Source organism: Anas acuta, chromosome 24, assembly GCF_963932015.1.
Source record: "Anas acuta chromosome 24, bAnaAcu1.1, whole genome shotgun sequence".
NCBI classification, from domain to species: domain Eukaryota; kingdom Metazoa; phylum Chordata; class Aves; order Anseriformes; family Anatidae; genus Anas; species Anas acuta.
This window is the reverse complement of record NC_089002.1, coordinates 6,746,018-6,769,163: the sequence shown is the minus strand read 5'-3', so window position 1 is coordinate 6,769,163 and position 23,146 is coordinate 6,746,018. Positions and strand designations below refer to the sequence as shown.

Below are 23,146 nucleotides of genomic sequence, written 5' to 3'. Positions count from 1 at the left end.
AGGAGGGGGAAATGCCCCCTCTGCCCTTCCCTTCCCGTACGTGGGGGCTCAGCTGGTTCCTAGGAAGGGCTGCTGGGGGTTTGGGGAAGAGCCAAGGCCACTTCCCATAACCAAGGATGCTCTGCAAGGGCCTCATCCAGCTCATGGCTCCCCTGGGTGCTCTGTCACAGCTGCCCTGGGCCCCACAGTGGGTCCCAGGGGGCCACCCTCCCCTGCATGGGGGAGGAGGAGGAGGTGGGAGCGAAAATAGCAGCAGCAGAAGCTCGTGGGGACCTGCACCACCCTGGGGCTGGTGCCTGCACCCGTGCTGTGCGGGGAGCCCAGGGGTTCCTGTCCCATGGCCCCGGGAAGCCCCGCAGCTGCGGCTCCTTCCGCAAGCCTGGGGGAACTGGGGGGCCAATATCAGCCCGTGGGCCCCCAGGAGCTGCAGTCGGGACCGGAGCATGGTGCTCGCCTTCGCCCTCCACCTCCTGGGCAGCTCCGCTCTGCTCCTGGCTGCCACGGCTGGAGCTCAAGGTAAGGCAGACTCACGGGGCTGTGCCTCTGTGCCCTTCCTCCTGCCACCCTCCTCTGCCTCCTCGCGTGTCCTGGATGTTTTGTGGGGCAGCATCGAGGCTGCCCCGTGCCCTTCAGCGGCAGGGGAAGATGGAGAGGGGGGAGCTGGGGGTGATGGGGCTGCCAGAGGCTGCGGGAAGTCCTCCACAACCCACCCAGCTTCTCGGAATCAGGGGCTCGATCTGCGTGTTTGAAGTGCCATGGTAAAGCAGGCTATGAGTGTTTTATGGAAATTGGGCGAGGAGCCTGTTGTAATAATAGCTTGTGTTTGGGATTTGTCAAGTTGAAACTTGCCACGTCAAATAGAAATGACTTGGGATGGGGCAAGCGAGGAGTGCAATGGCAAACACAGGCTGAGCTGCTCGGTGTGCTGGGTGCCCACGGGGTGTGCACAGCCTGGCAGGCAGCCCCACGTTCCCTCGGCGGGGGCAGCACAGCCAAAACCCACAGAAACTCAGCTCTGTCTCTGCAGTGGGGCTTTGTTTGCCCCTTCCCGTCTTGTAAGCATAGATGTTGTGACCTGGCTGCCCCGACAAGGCCTGGCAAGGGCTTTGGTGCTGTGTGGGGGTTCCTGCTGATGCCCTTGATCGTGTTTGTTATTCTTGGGCATCTTCAGATAGCAAAGGCTGAACCCTGCCCGTCTTTGCTGGCCAAGGTGGCTCAGTGCCAGGCTTGGAGCTGAGCATCAGCAACTGCAAAGGATTTAAGGAAAAAAGGGAAACTTATTGCTAAGATAACACCTTGCAGTGCATGGGGTGCAGGGGAGCAGATGGGGTAAGGGGCTGTGGTCCTCTGCTCGGCGATCCAGGGGGAATTACCAGTGAGAGGCATTTCACCTTCTTTCCATGTGCCCATATCTAGTGCAAATATTTGCTCCGTGATCCAGGCGGCTTCCCTGCTGTTTTGGTTCAAGAAGCTGCGTGGAGAGCAGCAACACTGCACCTGTTGCAGGGAGGAAAGGCTGAAGGGCTGCAGCTGAACGCCGTGCTCCTTGTCTGAACACCCTGCTCCTTGTCTGAACACCCTGCTCCCTGTCTCCCTTTTGCAGTTATCCGATGCCCGCCCCCATACATCAAGAATGGGAAGAGCAAGTCTGGTGCTCGCTACATCTACAGGGCTGGGGCCAGTGTGAGCTTCACCTGCAACCCAGGCTACACCTTGCAGGGCTCCCCCACCAGCATCTGCCAAGCTGACTCCAGATGGAGCCCACCTCTGCCAGAGTGCAAAAAGGGCAAGTGTCCCAGCGGGTGTGCGAGTGGGGCGGCCGTGGGGGGAGAGCTCCCTCCTGTGTGCTCTCTCTTTCATGAGAAAGTAAGGCCAGGAGGCATCTGTCCTTGCTGCCCTTCCCAAAGCAAGGTGCTTCCAGAGAGAGAGAAGCAGCTCAGGAGGATCTAGGGTGGGAAATGAGGCTGCTGCAGCCTGCCCTGGGCTCACAGGGGGATGGGAAGAAGCTGAGGATGGGGCTGTGATGCTCTGTGGCCAGAGACTGTAACCCCCAGGCACACCAACGAGCCGTGGGCCAGCCATGGGGAATGGCACCAGCAGCCTCCCCGGGGGGTTTCTCTGCTTCTGCTCACAGTCAGATTGGGGATGTTTCCTTCTTCCTCCTGGAACGGGAAGCAATCACAGCTTCCCACTCTTCTGCTGCTTCCGTGTTCACGTTCGTCTTCTACCAAATCTGTGGTGTGCCCATGAGTTCCCCTTTCAGCGGTGTCCCTATTGTTAGCAATTCCCTCTGGCCACAATGTGATTGTAATCTTGGCGCTGCTCTAATTTTGGTTAACTCATACTTTGGCCCAGCAAACAGAGCAGACTGAGCAGGATTCAGGACGTTACCCTGGGCAGCTGTCCTAGTGTGCAGAACGGGGAGCAGTGGATTTATGGGGTAATTTCTCCTCCCTGCAGAGGTGACGTGTCCTCAGCCGCCGAACATCGCCAACGGGCTGCACAGCGGCCAGTCCATGGACAGATTTACTCAGGGAGCCATCGTGTACTACGGCTGCAAGGACGGCTTCACGCTGGTCGGGAACATCTCCATCAACTGCTCGGAGGCCGGGCAGTGGAGCCGGCCCCTGCCACTCTGCAAAGGTGGGTCGGGGCATCCCCACGGCACTGCAGGGCTCATGGCACTGCTGGGAAGGGAAGGAAGGGGGCTGAGTGTGCAGGATGTTGTCCAGGCACTGACGTATAAAGGCCACGTCCATGTTCCTGCAGCAATCGGCTGCGAGAGACCCGAGGTGCGGAACGGGAAGGTGCACAAGCACCCGAGCACCTACGAAGCCGGGGAGATCCTGCGCTTTGACTGCGATGCTGGCCATGCCACAGATGGTGCTCAGGAGGCTCGGTGCCAGCCGGGGGGCACTTGGGACCCACCAGTGCTGGCCTGCGAGAGAGGTGAGTGCGGGCAGGGGTGCTGAGCTGGTCCCACGGGGGCTTTTACCCATCCCCTAGCCCTGCAGCTGCTCATTCCCTTGTGCACTGCTCTCCTGCTCACCTGGACTTGCTGTCGCCCCCTTGCAGTCCGACCGTGTCCCACGCCTCCAAAAATCAGCAATGGAGATCACGACGGGCATGGCAAAGCAGAATTTACCATGGGGATGTTCGTGACCTACAGCTGCGATCCTGGCTACTACCTCACTGAGGACGTCTCGCACGTATTCTGCAAAGCCTCGGGGAACTGGAGCCAGCCCAGCCCGCGCTGTGAAGGTTTGTCCGTGCGCGGTGTCCTTGTCCTGCGGCCAGCTCCGTGTGGCACTGGCACGGGGCAGGCCCTGGCCATTGCCCTGAGACCTTAGTAAGGGACTAAACTCTCCCTGATTATGTATTTATACAGTTTTATAACATGCAAAGAGTGATCTTATAACCATGAACCCGGAGCTGGGTATTTATGAAGCCCACGGCCCACAGCTGGCCCATGGTCAGTGTGCGATGCACACAGAGGGGCTGCAGGGCAGCAGCTCCTGCACAGCCTCAGGAGAGGCTGGATGGGTTTCCTTGAATCAGTCAGTGCCCATTTTGGCCAGAAAAGCCAGAGGAAAGGCAGAGCAGCCACAGCAGGCTGCCAGGAAAGAGAGATGGGCAGTACCTGGGGTACCAGCCCTCTGCCCCCCACCTCCACCTTCCCCACGTTGGGTGTTGTGCTGGTTTGAGCTGTGCCAGCTCCCCAGCATCACCTCCTCCAGACCCCTCATGAGCCTTTCTGACCCCCCTGCAGAGGTGACGTGTCCCCGGCCACCGAACATCGCCAACGGGCTGCACAGCGGCCAGTCCATGGACAGGTTTCCTCAGGGCACAACTGTGTACTACGGCTGCAAGGACGGCTTCGCGCTGGTCGGGAACATCTCCATCAACTGCTCGGAGGCCGGGCAGTGGAGCCGGCCCCTGCCACTCTGCCAAGGTGGGTTGGGGCATCCCCACGGCACTGCAGGAGCAGCTGCAGGGCTCATGGCACTGCTGGGAAGGGAAGGAAGGGGGCTGAGGGTGCAGGATGTGGCCCAGACACCGATGTGTAAAGGCCACGTCCGTGTTCCCTGCAGCAATCGGCTGCGAGAGACCCGAGGTGCGGAACGGGAAGGTGCACGGGTACGAGAGCACCTATGAAGCTGGGGAGATCCTGCACTTCGAATGCGATGCTGGCCATGCCACAGAGGGCCCCCAGCGGGCTCAGTGCCAGCCAGGAGGCTCCTGGGACCCACCAGTGCTGGCCTGCGAGAGAGGTGAGTGCGGACAGGGGTGCTGAGATGGTCCCACAGGGGTTTTCACCCATCTCCTTGCCCTGCAGCCACTCGTTCCCCCTGCGCTCCTCTCTCCTGCTCACCTGGACTTGCTGTCACCCTCTTGCAGTCCGACCGTGCCCCATGCCCCCAAAGATCAGGAACGGACAACACGACGGGCACGGCAAAACCTTTTTTACCACGGGGATGTCTGTGATGTACAGCTGCGATCCCGGCTACTACCTCGTCGGAAATGCTCAGGTGGTCTGCAAAACCTTGGGGAACTGGAGCCAGCCCATGCCACGCTGTGAAGGTGCGTCCGTGTGGCCACCGTGTCACCAAATCCTCAGAGAAAAATAATCCCATGTAAAATGTCGCATGGTAGAAATTAACATCAAGCCCTCCTGTCGTGAAGGCGGGGATGGGGAAGTTTATATCGATTTCACGTAGATTTTGCTGTTACAATATTAGCTCTCTGTGTTTTTTGTTTTGTTTTGTTTTGTTTTCCCTTGTTTTTACTCCTTTTGCACATCATTTCTGTGCATCTCCCTTTCCAGCGACAATCTGCATCAAGCCGGATGTACTGAACGGCCGGGTAATCGATGGTGAAGGGCTCATCTACGGCCCTGGGCAGACGGTGACGATTCAGTGCCAGGACGGTTACAGCCTGCAAGGTACAGCTACAATCCTCTGCCAGGAGGACGGCAGCTGGGAGCCTCCCGCACCCCTCTGCGACCTGCTCCATCACCAGATGCTGCCCATCAGACCCGAGCGTTCAGGTAAACGCTGACGGGGCCACCAGGGGCATGCTGCTCCTTCATATCCCTTAACCCCCCCCAAAAGGTGCCTAAATCCTGTAAGAGAGTAGGAGATTTAAGGTTGTTTTGGGAACAGGAACCTGATCCTCTGGAATCCTTTGGGGAAATACGTTGTTTTTGTTTAATAATGGCTGCGTTAATCAAAATAAACAATTTTTCAAGGCAAACCAAACCTCTTTCCTCACAACAGTGTTGTTTGTGTGCTTGCACCTGGCTCGCCGGCCCTGTTTGACTCTCGTATCTCTTTTCTTTCCCAATAGGTGGTTGTGGTGCTCCTACAAGGTTGCCCTTTGCTGAGCTAAAGGAGGAGCATAGGAATGAGATTGATTTTTCTGTTGGGAAGACTGTGAAATACACTTGTCGGCCTGGATTTGCTAAACACCCAGGACTGTCACCTACTATTACATGCCTTGAGAGCGGAGTGTGGTCAGAAGCACTAGAGTTCTGTAAAAGTGAATAGCTCCTTGATTTGGTGTCCGTTGTTCGAGGAGGATTAGGTGCTAGGTTCTGTCCGTGCTGCCAAAACCTTACCGTTATGCTGGTGTTCCAACAATATGTGACTAGTAAAGCCATGTACCTTTATGCTGTTCAAAACCCGTTTTGGGGCTAATTGGAGATGTGGGCAGATTGCTGGGGTTGTAGCTGGATCTGCCGAGCCGTGCTGCAGGCAGACCCTACAGCGAGTTTCTGTCTCCTGCAGGGAAGCAGTGCAACCACCCCGGGGAACCCGAGAACGGCAGGATCACCTTCCTGGCAGATCTCTTCTTTGGGTCGACCGTGGTCTACAGCTGTGAAGAGGGGTAAGTGGTGCTAGGTCCTGCTTCTGCTGCTCCTTAAAAAGCCACGGAAAGATGCATGAGGTAAGGCTCCCTTTTCCCCTCCTGGTCATTCATTCCCAAAACGTGGGTTCTGTGCAGAAGCCATCGCGTGGTTCTGCACCTCTGGGAGCCCGCGGGGTGGTCCCTTCCTTCTGTGTACACATTTATGCTGGGGAATTGGTACCGGGTGCTGAGCTGGGGGGAAACTTCTCCCAGAGGGTCAGGGCTCTGCGGCCAGCAGGGCTGCCTGCGCTGTCTGCTGGTGAGAAGGAGGTAACAGCTCAAACCGAGGCGACTCGGGATTAATGTGAACTCCTCCTAACCCCAGGCACAGGTTAATCGGCCGCTCCAGCAGGCGCTGTGAGATCTCTGGTGGACGTGTCGCGTGGTCCGGCGAGATCCCCACCTGCCAGCGTAAGTAGCTTACAGCCCCGGGGGCTTTACCTGGCTCTGGTGAATAGTTCCCAGCACAGGCTGCCAAATCTACCCAATCAAAGTTTTAATGGGAAATTTCTCTGCGCTGAGGGTATGCAAAATATCAGGAGGTTTTGATGTCATAAGAAAATATTCTGGGAAAAGGTACAAGACCTCGGAGCTTAATGGATTACAGAAAGCAAGGTCTCAGCTGGCGCTTTCTCAGTGGTGTTTGTGTGCCCTGGCTCTGACTAACACAACCCTGATGTAAGAGGGAAGGAAAATATTATGTTCAGCTCAGGGGGATTAATGTTAGACACAAAGAGACCAAGTCACTGCTGTAAGGAGACGCAGAAGGTTGCGGATCAGCCAGAAATGGGATCCCAACACCCCTCAGGCTCTCTCCCTTTCCCTGCATGCACAGACAGCTCGTTTGTGCCCAGCGCTGCCGTGGCACACCTCGGCAATTAGAGCTGAGCGTGTCTCTGCTGGTTACGTAGAGGTTGGTGACTGTTTCCTGAGGACAGAAAGGAAACATTTACAGGCACCTTCGTTTTAAAGCATTTCACAGACTCTCCTGGTGCACATTAACCTAACAGGTGACACACAAATCACTGCCTGCACGAGCCTTTGCATTGTGTGCAGCTGAAAAAACAGCATTTTATGTGGGCGATACAAAAGAGATTTTCTCTTTTTATTTCTTAAGTGGTAGAAAGCACAAAGCACGTAGATGCTTCCTCTAAGAGAGGCTTGTCCGACTGGTGTGCTTTCTGTCACAGAAATACTCAGGGACATGGGATCTGGCAGCCTACAAGGTCTTGCTGGGGAGGCCACATCATTGTGGTTACTCCATCAGCAGGACAAGAGTTTGTGCCCCACAGACTGAGGGCCTTCGGGTACCTCGGTGCTGCAGTTGCGTTCAGCAGGCTCATTCTGCACTGCTGCAGGTATCCCCTGTGCGCCCCCGCCCAACATTCCCCACGGGAAGCACACGGGGCGGCTGCTGGACGAATTCCACTACGGCACGTCGGTCACCTACAGCTGCGAGCCCGGCTACCCGCTGCAGGGAGAGGCTTCCATCTTCTGCACCACCAGGGACGGGATGAACGGGGAGTGGAGCGGACCGCCCCCGCTGTGCGGAGGTGAGGATGGGTGGGTGGCTGGGAGAGCTCGGATGCGAGCCCCTGGCCTCGCTGCCTCGTTTTTGGGATGATGCGGGGACCTCAGGATGACTGTGCTTGTGCCTGGGTGCCCGCTGGGGCAGGAGCTGCTGCTCTGGGCATCCCCAGCCTCCCCGTCCAGGTGGATCTCCCCCACAGCTCTTGTAGGGTGGGCAACACAGCGTCTATAGGAAAGTTATCTTCAGGCTGGAGTCTTAAAAGTGATCACAGCTGGAAGCGGCTCGCAGCTGCAGAGCTGTTCTGAGGCCCTGCGCTTCCTTCCCAGAGGCGAGATGTCCCGTCCCGCAGATCCAGAATGGGCGAGTAGTGTCAGCTCCCAGCATCACCTACACGTACAAGGACACCGTCACCTTCGAGTGTGAGCCAGGCTACACCATGCGTGGGCACAGCGTGGTGCAGTGCCAGCTGAACAGCACCTGGGAGCCTCCCGTGCCAGCCTGCGAGCGGGGCAAGTGTCTGGGCAGCGCCCTGCGTGTCAGCCCGACCCCGCACCCCCAGCCCCGCTTTTCCCCCTGATGTCCTTAACCAAGGGGCTGTTTTGTGTCTCCCCCAGCTGGCTGCAGTGCTCCCCCCAGGCTGGTGTTTGCTGAGCTGAAGGAGACGTTCAGGAACCAGAGCATCTTCCCTGTGGGCAGGGCGGTGGAGTACATGTGCCGGCCTGGCTACAGCGCGCACCCGGGGATGTCGGCGACCATCGTGTGCCTCGAGAACCAGACCTGGTCTGCGGCGCTGGAGTTCTGTAAAGGTGCGTCCTGCAGTGCCAGGCTTGGCTGGAAAATCACACTTCTTGGGTGTGAAGCCCTCTGGCTTTATGGGTTTCGTTGCTTGGGGCAGCCTGCTGTCTGTGTGAGCATCCCCGGGGGATTTGTGCGCACCACGCCGGTGAGCAGCAGAGCTCTGAGGGTGGTGGTGTTCCCTTCCAGGGATGCAGTGTGAGAACCCCGAGGATCCGGAGAATGGCAGAGCTGTTGTCCTGACCGACCTCCTCCTTGGGTCCAAAGTGAATTACACGTGTGAAAAAGGGTGAGCCTTGCGACTGGCCAAGCAAAAGGAAAGCAGGTTTTAAGTGGCAAAATGGCTTTACGTGAAGGAACCTGGTTCCAAAGTCAGATGTCTTGGCTGCCACTTACAAGGGTTGTAAAGGAATCTGAAGGTTCCTCACATAAATAAATAATATTTCTGTGTGACCGCAGGTACACGCTGTTGGGGCATTCTCAGAGGACGTGTGAGATCTCTGGCACCCGTGTCTCCTGGAGCGGAGCTGCTCCTGTCTGCCAGCGTAAGTAGGCCACCAGAGAAGGTCCTGGGGGGCGGCTTGCCCTGGTGCTGGCAACAGAAAGGTGTGAAATCGTTCAAGGCAAAGATTTTATTGCAAAAGTTTTCATTTTTCTTTTCTTTGCGTTTTGGATATTTCTTGAAAATGTTTCCAAAGGTCTTTTATCTTGGCCCAACCTGGAAAAAATGCTGATATTTTAAACTCCCTGTTCCTGTAGCCTGCGTTTCTCCCTGGTCACATGTAGGAACGTGTGGTCAGGCTCTGTCTGCATGTGTCAGCAGTGCTTATGGAAAGGGAGGTAAGATCAGTCCCACCGCCTCCAGCCGTGGGCAGCAAGGAAGTGACTCACAGGAGGGCACAGGTTCCCTTCCCGGAAGATCTTATGTCTCAGGCCAATTTGGGTCACTTTATCGTGTGAGCTGGGCCACACACTGGCTGGAGCCGCCTCCATCTTCTGCACCACGACGGACAGGGAGCGCGGCGAGTGGAGATAGGAAGGGAGCTGACATGGCAGGGATTTATTAACGGGGCCAACAGGAGTCCATCGTCTCCCTCCTTTGGTTTCCAAAGGTTGGCTTGTTCTGGTTTCCTTATTTCTCACCTCTCTCCCCTCCGCAGAGGTGAGGTGTCCTTCCCCTCCAGGCATCGCCAACGGGCAGCACAGCGGCCAGCCCTCGGACACCTTCCTGGTAGGCTCAGTGGTTCAGTACAGATGCAAGGACGGATACTCCCTTGTGGAGAACGCATCCCTCAGCTGCACCGCTGAGGGAACCTGGAGCCGGCCCCTGCCACGCTGTGAAGGTGGGTTTGGGTTTGGGTTTGGGTTTGGGTTTGGGTTTGGGTTTGGGTTTGGGTTTGGGTTTGGGTTTGGGTTTGGGTTTGGGTTTGGGTTTGGGTTTGGGTTTGGGTTGTGTCGGCTGCCTTTCCCTGGGTCCTCACTCCCTTCTTGCCTTGGTTTGGTCACTGCAGACCAAATCCCCAGTGAAAGTCACGCAGGCAGAACAAGCTCCATGTGCCTCCCCGATTTCCCTTTCTCTCCCCCCCCAGTAAGGAGAGACTCACCAGCACAGCTGGATAATGATGTTTCTGGCTTTTTTTTTCATGCAAGAATAAGAATCAATAATTTTGGCACGCCCAGTGATGGCAAGGTTCGGCAGCAGGTACTGCCCCGGGTGGGTTTCATGTCCCAAACAGCACGTTGTGCTCCTGTCTTCCAGCAATCGGCTGCAAAAGACCAGAAATTGAGCACGGGAGAACAACCGGGCTGGAGGCCGTGTACAAGCTTGAGGCCATTGCTGTCTTCGAATGCGATTTTGGTTATGCCCTGAAGGGCTCTCAGGAGTCTCGGTGCCAGTTTGGGGGCACGTGGCAACCGCCTGTCCCCACCTGTGAAAAGAGTAAGTGTAAGCAGGGTGGGGGTGATTTCTTCTGAAGCCACCCTGGCAGGGTGCAACCACCTCACATTGGAGGTAAAGGGATCCTAAAAGCCCCTCTCCAGGACTGGAAAGGAAATGCATGCAAATATCCATCCTCCCACCTTCATCATCCCCTGCAGATCGTCGTTAGGCAGGGCTTTTGCCTCCTTAAATGAATCCAGAAAGGGAGAGCCAGGCTGCTGTATCAGCTTGTTCACAACCATGGGAGGGACAGAGCCAGCTGCTAGTGCCAAATGTTAGTGCCACATAACTGCTGCAAATACCTAAATATGAGAAATGGCCACTCTTCATGTCAATAAGCTAGAAAAAAAAAAATGAAGGAAGGAAGATAGGTGTGGGCTGAAACACATTCCAGCACTGACATCCCTAGCTACTCAGGAAAAAGTAATGGGAAACAAGTTAAGATGCTGTCTTATCCCACAGGGGGTGGCTGTGGAACCTGCTTTTCACTAGGTTTGATGATTTTTTTCCCCTCCTTGTAGTGCTGCAGTGTCCTTCCCCTCCAACCATCAAAAATGGCCAGCACAGCAGCAAAGACGTGGCTGTGTTCATCCCCGGGACATCGGTGAAGTACGAGTGTAACCCTGGCTATGTCCTCACGGGGAAAACCACCGTTTCTTGTTTGCCTTCTGGAACCTGGAGCATCCCTTACCCCCGGTGTGAAGGTGAGCTGTGAATGCCGTCAGGGTGTCCCAACAATACAGCAGAGAGGCTGCAGGCAGGGGCTGCACTCACTGGGGAGTGAACAGGCGGGGATTTGAAGGCTCCGAGCCCACGCGCTCCTCCTTGCATGGCTTCTCCCTGAATTTCAACCTCATAAAAACAACGGGGGAAGCCCTGGCTCTGGCAGCTGCTCCCCCAGCCCACGCTTTGCTGCTCTCCGCTTCCAGTTGTCACCTGCATGAGCCCCAGCATCCAGGATGGAGAAGTGGCTGAAGGGCAGCAAGCCAAGTACCTCCCTGGGGCTACTGTCACCTTCCGCTGCCACCCAGGCTACACGATGCAGGGCAGCCAGGAGGCCAAGTGCCATCCCAACGGCCGCTGGGTCCCCGCTGTCCCCAGCTGTGAGCCAGGTGAGCACGGGCACGGCTGCTGCTGGCACCGTGGGGACCCAGGGGCTGGGCACCCCCCAGCTGTGAGCATCCGAGGGGTCAGGGCACTGCCCCGGGGGGCAGAGAGGCACCCAGGGATCAGAAGGGGCAGCCTTGGGGCTGTGCTGCAGGGCTGGTGCTTTCTCCCTCCCTCACATCGCCCCAGATGTGGAGGTGTTTTGTTGTCTTCCACATGCTCCTCCGCTGGGCAAAACCCCTCCAACCCCGTTCTCTCCGCCAGCGCTGCCTTGCCCACCGCCGCCCGTCATCGCCCACGCCACGCACAGCGCGGAGCTCGGGGCCAACTTCACCAGTGGCATGGCCGTGAACTACAGCTGCCAGCCCGGCTTCTCCCTGCTCGGGGCCTCCTCCATCTGGTGCACGGCCACAGGGAACTGGAGCCACCCGTACCCACGCTGCGCAGGTGAGGGGCCACCATGGATGCTGCTGGGGCCAGCGAGCTGCCCCACGGAGAGTTTTGGGGGGGACTGCACACCCAGAGACACCCACGGGTCTAAGCTTGCTGCTGGCACACACTGGGTGCTGGCGCTGGTGGCACTGGGAATAAGCTGGTGGCATTGCCAGGGCTCTTGCGTTCCCACCAGGAGACAGTCTCAGTGCTCTCATATCTGAGACTGCAGATTCCTGTGCTCCAAGGCCCACAAACGATCCCTCAGCATTTTGGGGATGTGTGGAGCTTGAAAACACCAAACTGGCTAAACTGAGGGTTTTTATAAATTGGGTGCATGTGGCCTTGCATGCTAAGTGTTACTGATGGAGGTAAATGTCAGGATACAAGCAAGATGAGTATCCCAGCAGCAGTGCCTACCGATGCTCTTGTTTCTCTTTAGCCACATTTCACAGCCAGCACTAATTTCTCTCATGTCCCTTTTGTTTCTTGGCAGCTGGATGTGGGACACCACCACCGTTATTGTTTGCTGAGCTAAACAAGGAGTATAAGAACTGGACCGAGTTTCCTGTTGGGTCGACAGTGAAGTACAGCTGCCGGCCAGGATATGCTAAACACCCGCAGATAACCCCCGCTGTTACGTGCCTTGAGAATCAGACATGGTCAGAGGTCAAGAAGTTTTGCAAACGTATGTTGGGTGGATGCTTCTGTTTCATTTAAATTGTGGTGTGGCAGCTGAAGCCTCGTAGCTCGGTGGAGGTTTCTCCCTTTCAGTTCCCTCCCCTAGGAACTTGGTCAGGCTCCTAGGATTTGTGCCACTTTTCCTACTGCACTGAGTTAAAGAAGCCTAAAACCAGATCTTGTTCTGTTCAGGGAGGAGGTGCAGCCATCCAGGAGAACCAGAAAACGGCAGAGTTATCGTTACAACAGACCTCTTCTTCGGGTCAACAGTGAATTACACGTGTGATAGAGGGTGAGTCCTCTGCCCGTCTGCGGCTGAATCAGCTGCGCTTCTGCTCTCTGCAGCTCTCTCTCTGCAGAGTGTGAGTTTCCTGGAGAGCAGAGCACCAGCGGCACCTGCACTGATGCTGGGGAGGAACCCAAATCCCCCGCTGCAGGTGCTGAGCAAAACCCGAAATGGTCCCCGTGGCCAGGGTGCACCTCGCAGCCCTTCAGGTGCTGTAAAGCAGTTCTGGGCCGAAGCAATTCTGGTCTTCACCATGGTCTGTTTCTAGTCTAACTACTAGTCTAATTGGCAGCAGAAATGTGGAGAAGGGGATTTATTAATAAATTTAAGTGTCAATTAGAGGGCACAACCACATGAGTGTGCGAGGGGTAAAGGGACCTTCGTTTTGAAGGCTTTGGCTGACAACAGACTCCATCAAAGTGGGCATTTCTAGCCGTAAAGTGGCAGTATTTGGTGGCAGATGAGGCTGTGCTTGGTGGCTGTGAGCTGCCACCTCCAGAGACAGTCCCGTAGTAACAGCAGCACCTTGGTGTAACCCCAGGCACCGGCTGGTCGGAGCCTCCCAGCGGCACTGCGTCATTTTGGACTCAGGGACACGCGTGGGCTGGACCGGAGACGTTCCCGTCTGCCAGAGTAAGTGCGCTGAGCAGAGCAGAGGCTGGTGAGGAGCCAAACACAGCACAAAGAGATTCGCACGGGTGCTCTCCTTGGGAAGGATCTCCCAAGGCAACCACAGAGAGTGATGCTGGGATGGGTTCACCCTCACCCGCTCCATGCCGGCAGCGTGCGTCCTGCTCACACCCACCTTGTGCGTGCTGCAGGTATCCTCTGTGAGCCGCCCCCGGACATCCCCCGCGGGACACACAGCGGGCACTCGCTGGACGCCTTCCCCTACGCGGCCGTGGTCACCTACACGTGCGAGCCGGGCCACGCGCTGGCTGGAGCTGCCTCCATCTTCTGCACCACGACGGATGGGGAGCACGGCGAGTGGAGCGGGCCGCCGCCGCGCTGCGGAGGTAGGGCCTGTGGGGCACGGGGACGGCACTCGCAGGGGACAAGCGTCCCCTCCTCTGTGCACCCAGATGAGCTGAGCCCCCCGGATGGGCTGCGGCAATGAGGGCAGCCACGGGACACCCGGCCCAGGCTGATGGCTCAGCTCTGATGTTTCTCCGCACCGAGTCCTTTCATTTTTCCCTTTTCCTTCTCTTTCTCGGCACTGATCTATGGCTTTGCCCTCTCCCACAGAGTCGCAGTGCCCTCCCCCTCCAGACATTGCCAACGGAAGGCACAGTGGCCAAGGCCTGGCAGTTTTCATCAGCGACATGTCCGTGAGCTACAGCTGTGATCCCGGCTTTGTTCTGGTTGGAGAGGCGCACCTGAACTGTACCTCTGCCGGAGCTTGGAGTGCCCCTGCCCCACGGTGTCAAGGTGCTTTTTTCACCTCTGGACCTGGCAGTGATACAAAGGGATTGGGGGAGAACTTAATCGAACTGACAGACTCTACTCTCTAGTAATAAATGGGAAAATAAAAAGAAAAATCAAAATTCTTTCCCAGCAGGGCACCTGTGTCCTCCCCCACCAGTGATCGACCATGGCCAGCACGACGGCAAGGCCGTGGACGTGTTCAGCCCTGGGAAGTCCGTCAATTACAGCTGTGCCCCCGGCTATTCTCTTGTTGGGAAATCCAGCCTGCACTGTACAGACAACGCGAGCTGGAGCACCCCGCACCCCCGGTGTGAAGGTGAGCTGCTGTGATGGGCAGTGAGAAGGCAGAGACCATCGCGGGGGCTCAACAAGAAGCACCCCGTGCAGAGGGGCTCCCGGCAGCAGCTGCAGCAACATTTCTTGGGCATGGGGGAGCAAACGGGCATGGATTTAAAGGCTCCAAATCCAGGCACTCCTTGCATGTCTGCTCCTGGAGTCAGCAAATTGCCACCTGCAGAGTCGGGGGACTGCAAATCCAGTGGCCCCCATGAGTCCAAGCTTGCTTCCAGCACGTGCTGCATGCTCTGCTCGCTTTGGTGGCATCATGCGTGTAATCCTTGCTTCACAACACCCCATTCGTGCTCTTTTCCAGTCTCTTCAGTCCTGCAATGCCCTTCACCTCCAAGCATTGAAGGAGGCAGTCACAACAGCCAGGAGGTGGAAGCTTTCATTCCTGGGATGGTCGTAAACTACAGCTGTGACCCTGGCTTCAGCCTCCTGGGGGAGGCATCGATTTACTGCACCGAGTCTGGAAACTGGAGCCTGCCTCCTCCTCAGTGTGCAGGTACGCGGGGTGGGCAGCTAAGGGCTGGGGTAAGGGTTGGCAACCTCTGCCATCAGCCCGTGGGACTGACCCTTTCCCTCACTCCTCCCAAAACGCTGAATCGCCTAGTCCTTCCCTTCTGCTGTCAGTTTTGCTTGCAAACTTTTATCTGTGCATACTCGATGCAAATTCTAACACAACCTGACGGAGCTGATGGACATGTCTCAGTTTCCCTGCCCTCTCTCCCCCCACAGGTGGCTGCGGCGCACCTCCGAGACTCAGCTTTGCTGAGCTAACTGAGGAGCACAGAAACCAGACTGCATTTCCCGTGGGGAAGACGGTGCGATACGCCTGCCGGCCGGGATACTCGCGGCACCCCACAGTGCCCCCAGCTCTGACGTGCCTCAGCAACCACACGTGGTCTGAAGCGCGGGCGTTCTGCAAAAGTGAATAGCTCAATCCGTTTGGTGGTGGTCTCTGAAAACTGTCGCAATTGCGACAAATTTCTGGGTCTCTAAAAGCAATCTTTACCAAAAAAAAAAAAAATCATACATGGCTTCACTAGTCACATAGTTTGGGCAGCTGTTGGTTTGGTTTGGTTTTTATATGAATGCCTTCTTTACTGGTGTATGAATGTGGACAGATCCTTAAGATATTTTCTCGTAGCGCATTACCAGACCGCAAGAGAGGAGTTTAAACTTGGCCTTGTTCTTTCCCAGGGAAACAATGCCATTATCCAGAAGCACCAAAGAATGGCAGAGTTGTTGTTCTGACAGATCTCCTCTTTGGGTCCATTGTGAACCACACGTGTGAGGAAGGGTGAGTCCCGCGCTGCCTTTGCTGACTCCATTTACTGAGCTCGGTGTTGGGTGACTTACAGCAAAGGGGCACAGCACGCTCCTCGGCTCCTGCCATTCTTCACAGCAAGCCAGGATCTGCATTTTGGGTCCAGTTATGCCACTGGTGCCTGCTCAGGAAAGGGAGAAGCATCTCCTATTTTTCCCTGTCTGTGCTCAACCCGCTGCTTTGCAGACTTCATTTTCAGCCTGCCTTCGCAGACGGCCACCCAGCAGGAGCCAAGGGTGCAGGCAAAGCACATGGTGCAAGGAGGCTCAGGAATCCCTTGGGTCCGAGCCCTGGTTTGGCACCTGAACAAACCAATCCAGAGTCCTTTGGGATCACCGCTGTTCCTCTTGGGTCCAGGAAGAAGGAGCTTGGTGTCCTTCATTCCAGTGTGCCAAACCAAGAGGGACACCTCGGTGACCACAGGAGGCTGCAGAAGGAAGCGCTGGGGGCAGCGTGACGGGGGGAGTGCAATCCAAAATGCCCTGGTGCCAGCTGGTGTTTCCTTCTGTGTGACTCCAGGCACCGACTGGTCGGGCAGCCTCTGAGGCGATGTGAGCTTTTTGGAGCAGACGTTGCATGGAGCGGAGATCTTCCCATTTGTCAGAGTAAGTGGATATGCAATAAGGTGGTCATCAGCTAACGCCTGCACACGGCTCCCTCTCTGAGATGAGGAATTTCTCTTTCAGAGGTGGTGTGTCCAGCCCCACAGATCCAGAACGGGAAGATATCTGTTATTAAACATCGCTACAAGTACAAGGACACCGTTAACTTTACCTGCCATGAAGGTTTCACCCTGCGAGGCCACAGCATGGCCCAGTGCTCAGCCAACAGGAGGTGGCACCCCCCCGTGCCCGTCTGTGAGCAGGGTGAGCATCACGCTGATATCGCGCATCCTCCCTGATTGCTGCTGAAGCCAATTTCGCTTTTACATTTCCTGTTTGCTCTGAGTGCTCTAAGGAAAAGCCAGCTATTGTTCCTTTCACTTGTGACTCTTTTCTGACACAGGAGATGTGCCAGGTTGAAGGCTGTGCTCTGTGATTTTTTCCACTTTGCTCCCCCTGTTTGTTGCAGCCCATAATCCATGTTGTTATTCTTCCTTTTCTGAAAGTCAGGACCTTGGTAGCTACATGGCAGGACATTGCCTATCAGAGAGGAGTGATTTTTGCTGGAAGTATAAAGGAAAGATGATAGAAAATGAAGGTGCATTTGTGCATTGCATGTGTTCAACCAAATGTGTGTTTTCAACTCCTAATGCTGCATCTAGATGGGGTGGCAGAACGCTATCATCATCCTGATACCACGGTGAGGCCAGGTAGGTCTATGATGCAAGGCAAAATTTACTAAATTCTAACTGTTCTTCCCCCTGTCCTGCTTTTTGAGGGGAAGAGGAGTAATTGCACTGTTTTAGTCTTTCATTATCACTTTTTTCATGATTTAACTTCACCTTCTCACCTTCCTCCTCTCTCCTCTGTCAGCGGCAATGTGTCTGCCTCCTCCGGGCATTGCTAACGGGGAGCACAGCAGCCCTTCCTCGGACATGTTTGGTGTAGGAGCACTCGTGCACTACCGCTGCAAACCTGGTTTTGTCCTTATTGGCAACAAGTCTGTCCGCTGCATGCCTGACAGAGCCTGGAGCCATCCCCTTCCTCGCTGCGAAGGTGTGTTCGTGTGCTTGTCACTGGTTCTCTTCGCCTTGCTTAATATGCTAAGCATGTAGTGACATTTGGGTAAGGACTTGATGTGATTCAGCAAATTCTAAAGAAAGAATGAGGTCCCTGTGGCCAAATGCCCATCCCTATCCCACGCGAGCTTCACAGCCTAAAGGCTTCTTTCTGCCCTCCCTGTCTGCAGCTGGCTGCGTGAGACCGGGAGTCGGGAACAGAGAGGCGATCGGATTGGAGTCTCTCTACAGGCCTGGAGACATCATCACGATTGAGTGCAATGCTGTCAATGGCCCCAGAGGCCTCCACAAGTCCCAGTGCCGGCCCGGGGGCACGTGGGATCCTCCACTGCCTGCCTGTAGCAGAGGTAAGCGCCTGCGCTCAGACGCCTCTCCTTGCTGACCCTGCCACTCTTCGTAGCATGCAGCAGCATATTCAGGGGCCTAGAGGAGTCCTGGCATCTAGTGTTTAGCTCTGAAGATCCTAATTTTTCCCATTCTTATCGCTGGTGTCTCAGTTTCTCAGGACAAACTCCTTAAAAGCGAGCTCAGTCCAGCTGTGCTAGACGTAAGGGACCCGTGCGGATGTTGCAGGAAGGTGCTCTTACAAGTGGGCAGCTCCTACTATACACACAAACCTATCTGATGCCTCAGGGAAGATGCTGCTGGGCAGTGTTCCCCTGCGTAAGAAGAAACTTGTGTGACACCACACTTTGTAGATGTTTCGGGGTGAAGCGAGCACACGGGGCTGGGCAGGGCTGGCTCCGTGCGTTGGTGTCAGTGGTGCGGTGATGGGCGTGCAGCCACGCACGGGTGCTTGGAGCCTCTCCTCCTCCCTGTACAAGTTGTGTTTTAATCTGGGCTTCCTTCTCTTTAGTGAAACGCTGTTCCAAGCCTCCAGCTATCCCCCACGGGTGGCACAGTGGCCTGGCAAAAGCGGTTTTTGCTCCTGGAACATCTGTGAGCTACAGCTGTGAGCCCGGCTTCGCCCTCACTGGGATGGCATCCATTCATTGTACTGAGTCTGGAGCCTGGAGCCATCCTCCTCCAGTCTGCCAAGGTGTGTGTTTGTTGCAGAGAGCTAAGAAGAAAGGACATTTAACACTTGGTGTGCCTTAGGGAAAGGTCTAAACATTAAAAAAAAATAATAATAGTTCTAAAAAAAAGACTAAATAAAGACTAAATCTGAGTCCTTTACTACTGAGTGAGTGATAAGATCAAGATAGTTTACACGCATTTCCAAAACCTGGTGGAGTTATAGCATTACAAAATCAGTTGCTGAGGATAGGTAAAAAAAATTAAAAGGAAACAACCAAGGCTATAAAGGTACAGGGCCTTAGCTGTTCTCTGGAAGTCCACAAGGATTCCCATTTCAACACTATCATTTGTCTCTCCCTGACTTTCCAGCTGTGAAGTGTCCTCTTCCTCCAAATATCACCAACGGGAAGCTCGAAAGCAACATTTCCGACACTTTCCCCTACGGAGCATCTGTATCCTACAGCTGTAATGCTGGCTATGCGCTCGCTGGGAACGCTTTCATCAACTGCACGGCACTAGGGACCTGGAGCCAGCCTCCCCCTCGGTGTGAAGGTGTGTGTGAGCTTCGTCTGCTCGTGCTGCTTGGATGTTCTGGTGGGAGACATCCCCAGAACTGCGCTGAGGAGCCATGTAGCCATGCTGACACACACGTTTTACTTTGGGAGATGAAATCTTCAGAGATACACGGGCCAAAATCGAAGTGGTAAAACGTTCTGCAGCTGCTAACACCAAATTCCACCCCCTTATTTCACTTGGGAACCACTTCCACGTCAGAGCTAGTGATGTTAATTATCGATTTGCCCACTTTTGGTATCACTGGGAAGAATATGATATTGTTATAGAGAAGTAGGATGGGACCCAGCTTGTGTTAATAGCCAGAAGGATACGAGTGCAGTAGGGGCAATTCTGGGAGCCAGTGTTAATTCTCGCATGTTCTGCATCTCTGCCCTTGTTGCTGTGAGTGAGCTATTTATTAACTTTCCCCCTTTAAGAGCTTTTTTTCTCTTTGACAAGCAGAAACTTCCTTCCTCCCTTTCCCTTTCTGTGTCTCTCCCTCCCTGTTATCACTAAAAGGAACAGAAGGAAGTGATTATGTCAGATGAATTTTCCCTGATGGACTACCTGTAAATTACATGTGAGCTTTTCTGTTCCTTTTCTGGAACATGCCCCTGTTCCTGTGACTTGGCACTTCTGTGCAGCATACAGTGAAGATCAGTCATCAGGCAGACCTTGACTATCAGCTATTTCATGAATGTAACAAGATTCCTAGTGTGGGTGTCCCTGCACGGAAAAATGGGCATTCACTGGAATAAATTCACAGGGCGCTTCCTCAGTGGAGTTGCACCACAACAGTGACTCAGTTGAAACGCACTTGGGTAACAAAAGGAGGAAACAAACCAAATGCTTATGTAAATAAGTCAGTAGCTATTTAGAGAAAGCAGGCTCACGGAAAAAATTCTCCCTGTCATTTGACATTCTCATGGTTTTGAATTGTCCTTAGTAAGTATTACGCATGATGACAAATCTTACGAATGGTAAAAATAAGAAAGGCATAAAACAGAGGTCAAAATTTACATGTTGATGTTTCCCCTCTGGTCTCGGCTCTTCCTTAGGAGTAGGAGTTATTCAGACAGAATTCAAGAGCAATGCCTTAAATAACTCCATTGTACTTATAATATTTTCTGTTCCTTCTCATTTAATGCCCTTTTTTGTTACTTCTAATTGCAGAGATCAGATGTGTATTCCCAGAAGTTCAAGGTGTTAAGAAAGCCACAAGTGGCAACACGTACCGATTTGGGACTAACATTACTCTTGAATGTGATGATGGTTACATTTTGGAAGGCATCAGTCAGATTCAGTGCCAAGAGGACTTCAGCTGGGACCCTCCTGTACCAGCCTGTAAACTAAGTAAGTGATACGTAAATGAAGCAGAGAATAAAAAGAAAAATGCAAGTGCATTTATGCAGCCTCTGTTCTATTCCTAAAAGCTTGCAATACTTGGCTACCAGTCAGGCAGACTGGACAAGGTCTAGATCAATTCATTTTTTGCAGTGTGTTCATAAACCCTTCAGGTGAGAATAGAAGGAAATTCCATGAGCTTTAGATTCCCCCTAACAACAGAAAGATGATTTCTAACAACGGTGTCATTCTTCTACCCTAACTGTCTGTGCGACCCGCTCCCAGGGCATCTTAGGTCTGTTTAAAGCCGATTTAACCAGGGAAATAGAAAACAGTAAGTAGCCATTTGTAGCAGGGCAGTTTCAAAACTCTGTTCCTACCTCTTTCTTCACTCCTCTTTTCTGGGTAAGATTGTTATTACCGTCAATCTCCCTTTTAAAAATGCAAATGTCCTTCTGTATGAAAAAAGTATATAAATGCATGTTTTTTTTTTTTTTTTTTTTTTTTTTTTTTTTTTTTTTTTTTTTTTTAAGAAATTCTATATTGTAGGCCTTGGCAGCAAAAGCCATACATGTATTAATTAAATGGGTAGCTACAGTTGAGAAACATTGCCTTTTATTTTTATTTTAGAATAGTTTACTGACTTTTGTTTCTCTCTTCCCTTCAGCTTCACGCAAGTCTGGCTCAGTAGGCCTAGGTAAGCAGCTCAGAAACATTTTTGTGGCCAGATCTCTAGCCTCAGGGGCACTATTTTCCTCTATGTACTTGAAGATATGCCTTGTTATGTCTGTTGTGCTGATATGTTTTAAAACATACAGTGAAAATAATATGTGCTCTTCCCTCTTAGGAGTCGCAGCTGCAGCAGTCCTGCTTCTCCTGGGTGCAGGCATTATCTGGAAAATTATTTCTAAGCAGAAGCAAGGGTAAGGCAGTCTGCTGGATCTTTCTTGCCCAGGTGTGACTCGTATGCAGTAAAAATGCTTAAATTTTGTGCCAGAGTGTGACTGGATCTTTTAATTTTGTGTCTTGAGCTCAGAGTTGCAAACTGTTCAATGCACACCAACCTGGAATCATGTGGTTGTTTCACTTCCAAAACTCTTCCTTAGGGGAAACCTGAGTGATCTTTACAAACTGACTTAGTTTACTGTGTCCTGTTCTTTTTCATGTAGCTTTTATCATACATATGAAAACTACAACTACAAAACCGCTCTGGACCAGATAACTGAAAAGAAATGCTCATGTCTCGCATAGCAGGTATGGATTTTTATTAATTACATAAAATATCAGTTACAGTTGCAAATTTAAGTTGTCCCAGAATAATCATTCAAGTAGAAAATTCTCTTCCCTCAGACTTCTGGTAAGATGCTTTCCTTTGCTGAATATATAAAAGAGACAGTGTTCTAAACATGCTGTTTCTTTAAACATGCTATTCTTGCTAACACCATGTAAAACATATCTTAAATTTCACATATTTCCCCTGAAATCTGGAGAACTAAATCCCGATAATGTTCCAGACACTGTCCTTGATGTGTGCATTTCCTTTCCGTAATCCAAATAAATGATGTTCATTGGTCAGGCTTTCAAGCTATGCCGTATGTCTTACAGAAACGTGCTTTTCTTTGTAAGAATTATAGGAAAGTTTGCTCTCTAAACAACTGCCATAACAGCACTAGAATAAGGAAAGGACTCTGAACTGGGCCTTTTGTCTTTTTTGTTTATTTATTTTGGCTTGTTTTTGCATTTACTGCGATGCCAGTTTTATTTACAGGTGAGTCTATTTTCCATGCTGAATCTATTACGGATAATAATTAATATTCACTCTTAGTAGCAATCCGAATGCAATCATTTTGACTACAAAATGGCATCTGTAAACTTAGGTGTCTTTTTTTTTTTTTTCTTTTTTTTTTTTCCTCCTTTTGTGAAGGCTGGTTTGCGGTGATTTCCTCTTTCAAACAAAGCATTACCCAGAAGGGTATGCCCTCCTCCTTTCCTGAGTGATGACATAATCTCTAGACATTAGTATAAAGCCAGGGAAAATCTAATTTTAACACCATTATGTTGTCTTCTTCCTAGACTGGCAATCTGTGCTGCCTCTAGTAAGGCACAGGAGACGTTCTTCCTCGAACAGCAGCGGGTTGCACGGAAGCACTGCTCATGTCGAGACCGAAATTCTGTGTGGAAAAAGGCACTTTACTGCAGAACCAACGCTCACGCTGCTCCTGCTCCCATTAACCACCCCAAGGGCCTAACGAAGCTCAAGCTGCGCACAGTACAGAAGCTCATTAGAGGGACTTCTCTCCCACACGGCACCTCACAAAGATTATTTCCTTCTCTATTCACAAACCCTGAGCTAAGCAGGCTCCACAGAGGCGTTCCTGCAGCGTGGGGCCAGGATTTGTTGGCCCGCAGATCTCCTTTGTTAGCAGTAGCCGTGCCCATGCCTGCAGCACGGTTTGCTCTCTAATTTACACCAGGAACGCTCACGCGTGGCGTTCCTCTACAAACGCTTAACCGAATAAAACGTGAACATAAGACAAATGCTTTAGGTTTTGTCCCTCCTTTCGCCCCCCATCTCAACGGATCTCGGCTTATTAGTGTTTTAGTGTTCCCTTCTGTTAGATAAGCCCCACCCGCGGCTTATTTTTAACGGAAAAAAAAAATCCGCACACGGAAGCGTTTATTTTCACTTTGTTACTGAGCACGCTTTGAAGCCTTTCCTGAGGGGGAAGCGGGGCCCCGTCAGGCCGGGCAGCGGCACCGCCCTTCCCGGGGAGGGC

At 53.2% G+C, this 23,146-nt stretch overlaps 1 protein-coding gene across 2 annotated transcripts; it reads left to right on the top strand.

Moving 5' to 3' along the window:
* Positions 1-306: 306 nt before the first annotated feature.
* CR1 (complement C3b/C4b receptor 1 (Knops blood group)) lies at positions 307-22,907 on the top strand. 2 transcript variants are annotated; one of them, XM_068660409.1, is made up of 43 exons: positions 307-516; positions 1,604-1,786; positions 2,461-2,643; positions 2,770-2,949; positions 3,076-3,261; positions 3,770-3,952; positions 4,092-4,271; positions 4,399-4,581; positions 4,826-5,047; positions 5,347-5,538; positions 5,787-5,886; positions 6,233-6,318; positions 7,266-7,460; positions 7,765-7,947; positions 8,053-8,244; positions 8,423-8,522; positions 8,693-8,778; positions 9,394-9,576; positions 9,993-10,172; positions 10,694-10,876; positions 11,102-11,284; positions 11,544-11,726; positions 12,208-12,399; positions 12,585-12,684; positions 13,220-13,311; positions 13,500-13,694; positions 13,924-14,106; positions 14,237-14,419; positions 14,756-14,947; positions 15,181-15,372; positions 15,646-15,745; positions 16,292-16,377; positions 16,459-16,638; positions 17,037-17,084; positions 17,248-17,430; positions 17,624-17,800; positions 18,310-18,492; positions 18,840-19,022; positions 20,199-20,378; positions 21,037-21,066; positions 21,217-21,292; positions 21,539-21,623; positions 22,443-22,907. In XM_068660409.1, exons 1-42 carry the CDS (start codon positions 444-446, stop codon positions 21,618-21,620), a joined length of 6,456 nt encoding a protein of 2,151 aa, XP_068516510.1. In that variant the 5' UTR covers positions 307-443; the 3' UTR covers positions 21,621-21,623; positions 22,443-22,907. The 2 variants fall into 2 exon arrangements, with proteins under 2 accessions (XP_068516510.1, XP_068516509.1); XM_068660408.1 differs by having other exon boundaries at positions 14,234-14,419.
* Positions 22,908-23,146: the final 239 nt, after the last annotated feature.